At 31.8% G+C, this 13,939-nt stretch overlaps 1 protein-coding gene across 1 annotated transcript in view; it reads left to right on the top strand.

Annotated features, from left to right (window-relative positions):
• The window catches only part of LOC145283610 (uncharacterized), a 67,781-nt gene that overhangs the window by 44,436 nt on the left and 9,406 nt on the right, over nucleotides 1-13,939 (top strand). The window contains exons 9-12 of the mRNA XM_080132552.1: nucleotides 1,822-2,066; nucleotides 4,897-4,940; nucleotides 9,391-9,458; nucleotides 10,631-10,723. Coding sequence (XP_079988678.1) covers nucleotides 1,822-2,066; nucleotides 4,897-4,940; nucleotides 9,391-9,458; nucleotides 10,631-10,723 — 450 coding nt within the window. The remainder of the gene's footprint in view (nucleotides 1-1,821; nucleotides 2,067-4,896; nucleotides 4,941-9,390; nucleotides 9,459-10,630; nucleotides 10,724-13,939) is intronic.

Here is a 13,939-nt window from a genome sequence, read left to right as displayed (position 1 = left end):
AACCACAAAGTCTATTTTGTACTCTGTCAAGGCAGGATAGGCTGTTTTTAGCAGCTCCTGCCCAGATGTGGCAGCAGTACTCCATCCTTGGACGTACTTGGCTTTTATATAGATAGAGAATTGCATCAGTAGTGAGATATCTTCTGGAGCGGTAAAAGTATCCCACCATTTTCCCAGCGTCCCTGGCATTAGATTTGATGTAAGTGTTCCATTTCAGATCAGGAGTAAAGGTCAAACCCAGAAGCTTATCAAAACATGGAGCCTCTCCAAGACGAGAGGGATCCATTTCAATTGATGCCAGATGGGGATCAGAGCGTTGATGATGTAAAGATAGAAGCTTGGTTTTGGATGCATTAAAAGTGACCAGCCACCTCTTCCCCCATTGTACCACGTGCTCAAGATCAGAGGAGAGAGAATTAGAACTTTGTCATTTACGGCCTTTGATGTGTTGCTATAGATGGTCGTGTCATCAGCATAGATGTCAACGAATGATTTAAGTATGTGTTTTGGGAGATCATTGATGTAGATCAGGAAGAGAGTTGGGCCCAGGATGGACCCCTGGGGGACTCCAGCATTAATACTGTGGGCCTCTGAAATATGGAAATCTCCCACCCCCAAATCGAAAATATAGCTCATTTTTGTGTTTTTACATAGTTTTTAATGCTTAGTTGATCCAATCTGTAGTTAAAATAACCGTTGTTCCGTAAGTAACTTGCTGACATTTACCGTTTAGTGTTTACATGTTGTAGGGGGTGGCTAGCATAATAAAAAAAAACAACAATTTAAGCTGTGGTAATGTTGACTGGTGTGCGCGCTTGCTTACTCTCTCTCTTATATATATATATATATATGTCTCTGTCTCTCTCCTTCTCACACACACACATATACATATATATATCTATATCTGTAAACCCATTTAGAGAGAGAAAGAGGTAGGGAGAGAGAGACAAAGAGAAAAGCAATTAACTCTGAGCGGCTAACTAATCACTTTAATATAAAACTCTGGTATCATATATCTGTAAATGCCATATTGGTTAAGCTCCCTCGTGTTCGTTTAATTTTATGGAATTTTAATTGGGAATAAGGGATCGGTCTGATCTAAGCCAATGAGAATAGCTGGAATATTTCAAGAGAGAATTTATTTTTCGAATCGGTGGATGGGAATTTAACGTGTGTGCTATGAGTTTATGAATCGGTTACAAAGGGTGTAACCACAATATCCGTACCATGTGTATAATAATCGGCTGTGTTTACTGGGATCAGTAGGAGGACTTTACTAATAGGGGGTAAAAATCGGGACTACTTCCTGTATAGGTTAATGCTATAGTGCTGGTGTAGCTCCTCGGATGTAATCTAAATTTTATTTGAACACCTGGATGTATCAGAAAAGTCTTTATAATGTTACATAAGATAGTGGTTAATAGTCTAGACATAATAAATTTGTATGTGGCATCTGTTGTTGTAAACCTACAGTATTTTTGTCCAGAGGGGAATTTCTGCAATAAAATTATTATATATAGGATAAATTGAGATGTGTGTGTGTGTGTATATATATATATATATATATATAGTGCAGGTAATGGATTTTTTTTTTTTTATCGTTGGTTTCCTCACTATCTACTATTCATTGTGAGGGAGTAAGAAAGACATTACCATAGTTGACAAATATTTTCCCAGTGGTAGAACTATGGTCAACTGCTGAGTTATGTTACTTTCAAGTAGAACAGCGTAAGGAAGAGAACTATTACAGAACATGGTGTCCAATTGGTTGGGCTCTCACAACCAAATTTTTATTTTTTTATTATTTTTTTTTTTTTCCAGGTTCTTAAATACACTGAAAAAGATTGGCTAAAAATGAAACAACATATGGAATTTGAGTGTCAGAATCGAGTGATGTCTACTGGCAAAGAAATGTCGGAAAAAATGAAACAATTAACGAAAAATTACGAAGAAAAGTTGCAAGCAAAAGATTCCGAGCACAATGAAAAGGTGAAAGAACTTGAAAGCCAAATAGAACAGCATTCGATGAAGCAAAAAAAAAGTGATGAACACGTTGCTGAGATGAAGTAAGTTTTATTTCGTAATTTTCACACAAATACACCTTGATGAATCTTCCAAATACATGCTCTATCATGAACATCCTTTTCTCTTTCCTGTCAGAAAAATTGTGTAGAATTTGCCATTTTTCTTGGTATTTGTACACTCTTCTCCTCTCTACTAAAAATTATAAAGTAATTTTATAAAAGAAATATTAGATTTGAATTAGTAGGTATAATAAATGTTGATCTTTTTAAACCAATGCATATCAGGTGAAAACATTACGTACTTAGATGTAGAGGCAAAATTAGTATAAATTCCAAAAATTGTGAAAAAAAAGGTCCAGTAGGAAAATCACTACAAGTAAAAATAGAATTTATCAAATTTTTATATTATACTAGACTACCCGTGACGCGTTAGGTCAGTTTGTTATATTAGCTATAGAATTGATGTAGGAGCGTGACACTTGTGATGTAAAGAAAATAGTTTTTTGTGACATAAGAGAAACATTTCTATGAAAGTATATTAAAATGAAAAAAGAATATAGATAGATTTCTAGGAGTCGTTCTGTTTATAATTGTTTGTTTTTGAAAAAAAAAAAAACTTACAGCTATTGAATTATAAGTGGTTTGCCATACTTATAAATGTGCACTGAACAGATACTGGCACTTGATAACGAGTGTGGACCCTATGCAAACATTGGTCTATTTAGCCATGAAAAACTTTTTCAGGCCAAAAAAAAAAATTTAAAGCCAAAATAAATGCCAAATTGATACATGGTAGTCACATTTAATTCGCATAGATAAGCAGTGACAATGCCTGTGATCTGTCTAGACCAAACATACACAATTTTTATAAATTCTTGTAAAGTTCTCATAACTTAGAATTTTCTTTAAAAAAAAAAAAAATCCTTTTTTAATGGATGTCTTCTGACTCTTATGAATTTTGCACCAAAAAATCTTTGTGTCACGATACTTTGAGTCATCTCCTGATGACAAACACTACATTGCATCATAGATGCAAGTATTTTTCGTTTTTTGAGGAAATTATGAGAAGAATCAAAGTCCTTTGTCCACTCAAATAGTTGCGTAAGCATTTTTTTATGTAAAAAAAAAACATTTAGTAGAGAAAATAAAATAAAAATAAATTTAAAATGAATTAAAATAAATTTAAAATAAAATAAAAACAAACACAAAATAAATGTATGAATGAAACTTAAAGAAAAAAAAAGTCAAAACAGAAAACACGCTCAATTAATTTAAGTTTAAAATCAGTTTGGCATTTTCTTTGGCTTTCTTTTTTTTTTTTTTTTTTTTTTTTTTTTGCCTGAAAAAGTTTTTCATGGCTAAATAGACCAATGTTTGCACAAGATACCCAGATACCATAATACTTCAAGTTAAATTCAAATTTTGATATATCTCTTAATTTAAACGCAAAAAAAAAAAATTGGGACGCTGAAAACGTACACAGTAAAACAATGTTTTATTGTCGAGCTGATTATGTATGCATGCGCAACTGGAAGTCATAAACCGGATGTTGGGTTATAACACCTGCTACAAGGTCATTTGAGTTTTATAATTATATAGATTTTAATGTAGAAGAGTTGTGCAACAAATTCAGTATAACAAACGAATAAGATGATCCTTAAATTAAGGGTCTGCCATCTTGAAACCCAATATCTGGGAACATAATTGTGGATGATTTTTTTTTTTGTTTCTAGCACATAATATACTGGATCATTTTTCTTAATTTTTGAAATTAATACTAATTTCTACATTATACATAACTATGTAATGTATTACCGGAAATGTGTTGGTTTAAAAGATCACTAATGTAAACAAGTACCTAAATAATATATATATATATATATATATATATATATATATATATATATATTAATTTTAGGCTGCTATTTTCCAAAGGTATGGTAACCAGTGAAATATAACATTTTCGAAAATAAGGGTTGTTGCCTGATGAGGTATCTAGTTAGTAAATACTAGTAGACCGAAACCTGCAGATGATTGTACATCTAAACTGCTCAAAAAAGTTTGGTGCTTATGTAGATTGATCTTTTAAACCAATGCATTTCAGGTGAAAACATTTACTTTTGCATCGTGTAGAAATTAGTATAAAGTACAAAAATTACAAAAAAAATTATCCAGTAGATGTTCTAGATTTACTGTTTAGATAAATCACAGTAAATCAGACATTTTGTATTTTGAAATGGCAGATTTTCAAATTGATCTGGAAATTTGGGAACTCATCCATATTAAAACATACGATAAAATTCTATAAATGGATGAACTCCATTTTATTTTTCCGCTGGATTCTTTTAAGAAAGTTTTAGAATTTATACTAATTTGTGCATGATGCATAAGCACATAATGAAATGCATTAGTTTAAAAGATAACCAATCTGTACAAACACCAAAAGTTTTATCAAATGATTCTTTTTTTTCCCCAAAACATTTTCTTCTATAATTAATTTAAATTTAGTTTTGTTTACAGAAGTTAGGATACTCCTCTCCACTCTTCCAATTAAAAAAAAAGGGGGGGGGAGCTATATTTCAAGCAATTTATTTGTTTGAAATTTATAAATCATTCTTTCTGTTCAGTCTTGATTGGCGAAAATTCAGAACAAAACTTGTTTTCTGTGAACTTCTTTTTAATTCTTATTTAACAGGAATTTTCATACTACTGCATCAGATGCTATCAAATCATCGATTATTATAATCATGTAGATTATATTGCATTTTGATTGAATTACATAATTATTATAATCATGTAGATTATATTGCATTTTGATTGAATTACATTTTTCTAGTGACTCCCTTAACTGAAAATTTTTTTTTTTTTTTAGGCACATGGTTGAGGAGTATACTGTTGTTATTGAACATTTAATTGGTAAGTTATGTTTTACTTAAAAAGAAAAACTTTTTAAACGGGGTTTTCTTCTTTTTTTTGGGGGGGGGGTAAACAATGCAATCAAATTAACTCCGGGCAAGATTACCTTAGAAATAAGTGACTTTTTTTTTTTTTTTTTTTTTTTTTTTTAATTTAAAAAAGAAAAAATATTTAAAAATAGATTATATTTATCGTTATTTTATATTCATATTTTAAAATTTGATATAGCTAAGAAAGTTACACATAATATGCACTTTTCTTTTTCCTAATATTTCATAATAAAATCCCTCTATTGGTGATTAAAATTATTTTGCTTTTCAAATATATTAATGCTGCCCTAATAACCTAACTGCCGATCAACAGCATTTTTAATGTTAGAAGCATTAAAAAAAAAACTGAAACTGTTATCTACTTAATGTTATTTTGAATTTATTTACATTTTTATCCATATTTTTTTATTCACACTACCAGATAATAATGTTAAAAGGTTAAGCTACATTGTTTCAAAATTTATTGCACACAATACTGGAAGGATGTTATTTCAAAAATTATTGCAATAATACTGGATGTTATTGAATGCCCTGAGTATTACTCCTCCAAAAATGTAAATTATTTTAAATATGAAGAATTTTTATGTTTATAGTTATCAATTGAAATCAGTATCCCCTCCAACATTTTAATGTGAAACTGATTTCACTTATTTCAATCAATGCAAATTCAATATTTTTATTAAAATGAAAATTTTTTTACGAGGAGCGTTCCCAAAATAATGCATCCTATATTTCAATCAGGAGATTTTAAAAGGCATTGATCCACGTGACAGGAGCATCTGTGATTTGAATATCACCTTGGTAATCCCTCTCTCCAAGGAAGCCAGTTCAACCTGCTGTGCAGCAAAATACAAATGAAAACCTAAAACATCTTTGTATACTGTAACTGTTGCAATGCTGAGATAATATTGCAATATTTATTTATTTTTCAGACGAGATAAAAATTTTGTATACAAGGCTAGAAATTTTGGCTTCAGTTTTTTTCTTTAAAGATGACTCGTGTCCTTGATAAATTCTATCCTTTCATTCTTAGATGGATTCATGAACATAATTAATCTCTTAACTTAGAGCTTTTGTTATATTTAGGGGTTTCATTATTATTATTATGATTATTCTTTGTTTCTTTTTTGTTATTTTATCGTTCGTTGTTAGGACTTTTTAATAGTGAGTCTTAGTCTTATTAAAGTGCAGTCTTAGAGAGAGAGAGATGTTGTAGAGAGATGTTCGTTTTATGAAGCGATTTATTTATTTATTATATATATATAATATATATATATATATATATATATTATTAAAAATGTTCATACTTAGAAGTGTAGAAGCTCTTTGAGTGAGGAGATAGTGTTGAGACATTATGTAGACAGTCTTAGTGTTCATATTGTGTATGTAAGATGTGTATGTCAAGACATTCTAAACCACATGATATACAAGACATATAATAACAATTTTCACTTTACCTTTTGGTAGAATTACAACACAAAGACGACGTTTATAAAAACACATGATGGGTTTATTTCTTCTCACGACCGGCCGTGATTTTCTGAGTCAAGAATTCAAAGCTTCACATTCTAAGTTTCAAAAATGACCGTCTCGCTTCTAGACGTTCGAATGTCCATGTCTGGACTGTCGTCTGTCGTCCTCAGACTCTGAGTTTCTCCCTGCTTCTCCTTGCTTAACTCTAAAGTTTTCTAACTATATCTAGAACTTCCCATTTTCCATGACGTCATACACATGTTAAAACATGTCTTCTTTCACGTGTTCTGGACATGCGTGTCCAAAACTTTTTCCTTTGTTTACAAAAGAAATTTTAACCTATATTCCCAGTAACCTATTTTTCCGATATGTTAAAAACATGTTTATTATATTATCTTGTAGTTGCATTCTTTCAATTGAAATTTTCATAACAGAATTGACCACGCACATTCTTTTCTTGAAACTATTTTATCTCTAAGCTAAACAATCGTTTGTTTTACATTCCATTTTCTAATTCTCTCTCGTAATCTATTTCTAAACCTAATTTACGAGGTTCGAATTTCGTCTATTCTATTTCATTTTCATTTTAACTAAATCTCTCTATTTTTATACTTACATGAAAAGGGGACAGCCCTTATCATGTAACACTTTCCGTACGCGTTCATATCTCCAAATAATCTAGGTGCCGGTTTAACATGTCTCTACATCAGCTGAACTAATTCAGAAAACGTTTTTTCACTTCAGGTTTGTCATCTAAACCTTTTAACATATTAGTGTCTTCCCCCCCTCCTCCCCTGAAAACCAATAAAAAAAAAATAGCTTTTTCCTTACCTTCATTTTCAATATCATCATCATTTTTTTTTTTTTTTTTTTTACATGCCCAATATAATTATTTTCAGATTCCTTTAATATTGTTTGTTACCCATAAAACTCTGTTAACGCAATTTATGCGTTCTTTTTTTTTTCCTAATATGCTTCTCTGCTGAGCCTTCAAACACATTCATTCAGTATATAATTTTTTTTTTAATTTTGATAATTTTTGGCTCATTGCTGGTGTTATAGTTCCTTATCGTTTTATTATCTTTTTATTGTGCCTCTATTAGAATGGAAACACAAACTAAACATTAGTGTTTTATGCTAAGACAAAGAAAGTTTTCCTGCTAACATTATTCATAACTAACTCCATCATAATCCTAAAACAAAGCCCCCCCAACACACACACATACAAAAAAAAAACTATTATACAAAGACAACATGCATTCTTGTCAGTTCGTCACAATTTTTAAAATGTATTTTTTCTTTCTTAAATCAGATGTTTGTTCCCAGATTCTAGAAAATACCTTTCAACAGTTTTATCTATTGCACTGCCTGCTGACCTCTGTGACCTCAGCTGCAAACAATTGCAGCAAGGTCACAGGTCACACGTTATTCAATCCTTCTTGGATAAGAGAAAAATCCAGGTTGTCCTTGACGATCGTACATCTAAACAATATAATATAAATGCGGGAGTGCCCCAGGGGTCTATCCTTGGACCTCTACTGTTCCTGATATTAATAAATGACCTCCCCGACAAAATTGCCTCTGAGATAGGTATATATGCTGATGACACCACACTCTATAACAGGCATGACAGGAAAACAAATGAACATATATCTAAAGAAATGGCAAAAACACTAGAGGATGACCTCCAATCAGTAGTGGAATGGCGACAAAAATGGATGGTCATGTTCAATGCCGCCAAGACTAAACTAGTTTCATTCAATAATTACAAGAAACCTTCTCTACCACCTATAGCAATGGCCAACAACTCTTTATCTGAGAGTACGTCTTTCAAGCTCCTTGGCCTAACGTTCACAGGAAACATGAGTTGGAACAATTACATCGAGGGCATTGCCAGGGCCGCTACAAGGAAGGTGGGCTCTCTCTACCGTGCTAGAAAACTACTAACACCCGAAAGTATCCTGTACCTCTATAAGGCAACCATTCGCCCCTGTATGGAGTATTGCTGTCATATTTGGGCTGGTGCATCGGCTACTAGTCTCTCGCTCTTTGACAAGGTTCAAAAGAGTCGCAAATCTGATAGGCCCTAAACTGGCATCTAAGCTTCAGCCTCTGTCCCATCGACGAAACGTTGCATCCCTCTGCCTGTTCTACAAGTATTTTAATGGTGAATGCTCTGAAGAACTGCAAGCACGTGTCCCCACGACGTGAACACCCTCGACAGACCCGACAGGCGGCAAAATCCCACCCCCACACTGTAGAGATCCCTAGATGTAAAAGATCTTTCTACTCCAGTAGTTTCTTCCTCAGAACTGCTAGACTTTGGAATTCCATTCCATTCAGGTCACTGTTTCCCCAGCTGTACTGACATGCAGAAGTTAAAGTGCAACGTGAACCAACATCTTGCTGCCCAAATCCCTACATAGTACCCCAGTAGTTGTTGCCCCTGATAGTAGCACCCTACACCAAAGTGGCAATGTGCCTTGTTTGGGGTGAAAATGTAATAAAAAAAAAAAAAATAAATAAATTTTAAAAAAATCTCCATTCATGGGAAACGATTATATTTGTTTTTCGCTCTATTTAATATAGATTTGTTTTTCTGCTCAATCTGACAATATCGTCACATACCAGCCATGCCATCTTGCATTGCCCAGACACAAACATATAATTCTTTCAAAATTATATAATCCACCCAGTCTAGCAAAAATATGCAATCAGAGGAGTGTATATTTGCAAGTAATTTAAAAATAATTTTTTAAAGTTTTTCAAAACGTATAAGATTGGTTGATTCTTCAGAGATTAAAAAAATCAGACTCCTCTTTTGCATCCTTACATCTCTAATTCTACAACACTGGTTTTATTCTGATTTCTACACATGACTGTACTTTTTGTAATATGAATAACCCCGTCTTATTTTCTTTTTGTAGCTGAGAAAAAGAAATACCAAGAAGAAGGTGATAGCAAAATGAAGACTGTGAAGGAAGAGAAGACTCGGGTATGTTTGGCCCTTGCCTTTGTTTTCTATATTGAATTTATCACTCTAGGTTTAAAAAAAACTAGATGTTCACCCACTTACCAATGCTCGAATATTCATCTTTATTGAACATTTTTTTTTTTTTCCAAGTTTTTTTTGACTAGTCGATTACAAGAATCTCATTAATTCAAAGCAATACTTTCACCTTTTTATAAAAAGAGCTGATTTCGGAGTCAAATAATTTTGCTATTTTCATTCCTAATACAATTTTCTAAGATTTAGTTTTTTCTCTCTCTAATAATGTCCAAGTTATTCATCAACATGTATGGCTTAGCATTTCATCTTAAAATGAGTAGCTGCACTTTCATCCGACAACTTGAGTGTCATTATTAAATCTGCTTAAAATTAAAATTTATATACTTTAAAAAATTAATCCACCCTGTCAGATAGGCTGTAGAATTTACTAACAACACCTATGCAGGAGGTAAGATATCCCCTCCCTTTTTCAATGAGACCACCTGCGAGTTGTGATCCATGATGTCTAAGTATGAGATAATTGTGGCTGAACAGACAGTGCCTATAGAACTGAAAGTCTATTGCAACATTCCAGTTTGACCTTTATTGAACTAGGACAGTTGCAAAAGACAGATCTGATTAATTGGATAATCACAAGCTCTAACATAAAAAAAAAAAAATGTCAGTGTAAATGTATATAAATAGCTTTACCAAAAGAAAAAAACAAAAATGGCTAAATCTAAGTATTGAAAGCGATGACTCCAGGTCAATCAGTTGAGCGGTTGAAAGTCACAACAAAGCTGTATACACATCTTATGGGCATACATTTCCTGTAGCCCAAAGATGCCAAGGTGAATGTGCTCCCCACCACCTTTTGGTACTTCCCACACAGTTGAGCTCTGGGAAGTAGGAATTGTGAAAGAGTAATAAGACAAATGTATTATCAGAAATCTACTAGTGACCCTACTTTGGACAGTGAGGCTAAAACTATTAAAAAAAAAATACCAGCATTTATGATAATACAATCCGTCTAAGATAAACCAATAATTAAAATATTTCCTTTCAAACTAATGTTAACTATCTTCAAGTGCACAGCAACACCCAATGATATGATTCATTAGAACTTGAATTTATTGAAATCTTTAATAAAAAAAATTTTTTTTTTTTCTTTAATGAAGGCGTTACAGGACCTGCGTGCAATGGAAAAGGCATTCTCTGACCTTCATTCACGTTTTGAGAAATCGAAGACTATTTTAGAAGGATTCAAAAAGGTAAAAAAAATTTCTTAGTTATATAAAACTAATTCAACATGGTTTGTAATAAAAATAAAATTCTATGAACATAAAATTTTTAACTAATTTTGCAATTTATTTTCATTTTAGTAACAATTTGGTGTTCATGAAAATCTAAGTTTTTTGTTTTTTCTTTTTAACAAATATTAAAGAAGAGTCAATGCTTACTATACTCTCATATATGGTATTATCAGTTCAGCATTTTAGAAATATTAAAAGGAAACTATTGTTGCATTTTTTGTTGTTAATGGCTCAAAAAAGTTAAAAATAAAACAATTGTGTCCCTAATAGTAGCCCCCTGCTTCAAAGTGGTACTGTGCCTTGTTTGAGGTGAAAATTGAATAAAAAAAAAAATCCCCAAAACCTCTGGCCTTGATGGATGGAAGACTAAAACTTGCTGTTATGGTTTCAAATGATCTGAAATAACAAGGAGACTTGATTCCAAATATTTCTCATATATTATATTTCTGCTCTCTTGGAAATAGGGTACGATTATGAATATCTCCAGTATTAAATAATCTTTATACACTGAAATTTACTTTATATATGAAAACCAAAGAGGGGAGATCTAACATACGAGAAATATTTGGAATCAAGTCTTCCTTTGCTGTTATTTTAGATCATTGGAAATCGCAGCAAGTTTTAGTCTCCCCTCCATCAAGGCTAGAGGTTTTGGGGAAATATCAGGTATTTTGTAATTCATTTGCAAAACTAGGAAAACAAATGACTGATTGAAATATTGGTAAAGATGTATCTTTCAACCCATGAAAAAATCCCTTAAAATTACTACTATTGTAGGTTTTCGAGGGTGCTGAAAACAAAGTTAAAATCCAAGGAATTTAACGATATGAATAAATTATAGTTTTCAAAAGTGGAGGATTACTTTTCTCTATCAATTTAACTAGTAATACACACGGACGAAAAAACGCTTTGGATAATCACAGATTTCAAGGTAGTTCTACTAAAATAGCCATATTTTTTAAACCAAAGCACTCCAAGTCTTCAAATTACTACTGTTTTGTTCGGAAATGAATATACTTTCAAATGAACTAATAAATATGGATGTACATTATATATTTTAAGAGTTTTAAGCAAATAAAGTGATAAAAATGTGAACGTCATAAAATGGCGTTTTCGGTAAGGTTTTGTAATGACCCCCCCTGTTTTCTAAAGGTCCGTACCGTGATTGTATGAAGAATGTCGTCATGAAATTTGGTAACCAATTAGAAGAGGTGTTAATCTTAATACTGTCAAGTGTCCGAAATATTTTTGACCATTTCTTTTTTTGTCGTGTTAAAAATAAGACTTTAATATGACGAGTATTGAACATTTTGAAAAAAAAATTATTCGGACACCCAGTAGTAAGTAAATCAATCTTTTTACTATCTTTATCAATTAAAAGTATTTTTTTATGTTGAGTAGGACCGCGGTAATTGATAATTTAAAATGACCTACTCGAACAAAAAATTGTTTATATTTCTCGAATTTGGTCAAATGAAGTTAGTATTTTAAAGAAGCAGCAGCAGCTCCAGCCTGTAGAATCAGCCATAGCACAGCACAGTGTAAACAACACGCGTTCTTTAATTTTTATTCAAGAACGAATTAAGAAAAACATGAAAATATGAATATACATGTTCTTATACGTTTAATGAGAGCTATTTTGTTATCAGAATAACATTAGTTTAGAACTATTCGGTTTTCAGAATGTATAATAACAACAATCCCAACCAATTCGGCATTACGAATCTGTTGCAATTTCTTACATTTCTCGTCAAATTTAAAAACATGGTTAAAAAAACAAAATAAACTTTTGTAGATATATAGCTTGCATGCACTTTTATTCTTTAAATTAGTTTTGAACAGCGAATTAAAACAATGTTTTACTGCAAACAGCCACAAATGTTTGTTTTTTTTTAAATCAAAATAAGTATCAAAATCTCGTTCATACATAGATTCGAAAAAGTTGTCAAAAAACAAATATATAACAAATAAATGTTATCAAAGGCAAGATAAGTTACTTTTCTACCAAACTGGATATATTTTTTGTGTTTTTATTCAATGTAACATGTTTATTCAGCTCGAAAAACATACAGTGTTTACCGATGTATTGGAAAATTAAAAATAGCGCCCGCCCGGCCCGACTCTCTTTGACACGGTAAGTTTGAGAAAAGGAGTTAAAAATAAAAAAAACTATGCAAAATACTGTTAAAAACTCACCGAATATATGTCAGCCCATGTGACGGTAACATATATTGAGCGAGTTTCTAGCAGTATTTTGTCTATTTTTATTTTTAACTCTTTTCCCCAAACTCACCGTTTCAAGAGAGTCGGGCGCCATTTTAAATTTTCCAAAACATTGGTAAACACTGTTTTCAAGCTGAATAAACATGTTACATTAAATAAAAACACTAAAAAATTATCCAGTTAGGTAGAAAAGTAACTTGCTTTTGATAACATTTATTTGTTATATATTTGTTTTTTTTGACAACTTTTTCGAATCTATGTGTATAGTAATACAAACCCTCAAAATCTATATCAATATTCTTGAAATTTTAAAAGCAGTTAGAAAACACATCAAACTACAATTAGGAAGCTTTCTATTTTGTTATTTTTTTTTCTACTTATTAAGCGAAAGATATTTTTACAACCTGCTCCAGCGTAGTATAAACGGCCTATGGAATTAACACCTTCAACCTCGAAAATAGAAATCAACAATTTTTTGAACGCTCTCTTTGAAAAAAAGCTCTCTTAACTTTACCTCTAATACAAATTATGTGTGGCAAGTCTCCTCCTAAAACACTCGTTAACCCTAACAATAACACTAAGTTCGAGTGGCAAGCCCCCCCCCAACAAAATACCTCTGTAAGCCACATACAAGCATCTAAAACAAACAAACAAAAATAGACCCTTCCTTAAAGAAAAATACACATAAAAATAAATTGGTTAACTGTCCTAAAATGCTAGAATGGCCAGGAAATGATGAATTATTTTACATTAAATTTTTGTGAAACTAACCGCTCCCCCTTTAATATTGTTTTTGTTAGCTTTGTCTCTGTCAAGTTTTCAGTATGTTCGCACATAATTTTCCTTAGCCCTACAATTAATTCAAAGACCGAATGGCAACCCTCCCCATATTCTCATTGCATAGAAACCCTCTTAAAACTACACATAATCATCTTAAAAAAAAAAAAAAAA

This window comes from Euprymna scolopes, chromosome 8 (assembly GCF_053919585.1).
Source record: "Euprymna scolopes isolate OS-2025 chromosome 8, ASM5391958v1, whole genome shotgun sequence".
Classification (NCBI taxonomy): domain Eukaryota; kingdom Metazoa; phylum Mollusca; class Cephalopoda; order Sepiida; family Sepiolidae; genus Euprymna; species Euprymna scolopes.
The sequence above is the reverse complement of the archived record's forward strand: the minus strand, read 5'-3'. Positions and strand labels throughout refer to the sequence as shown.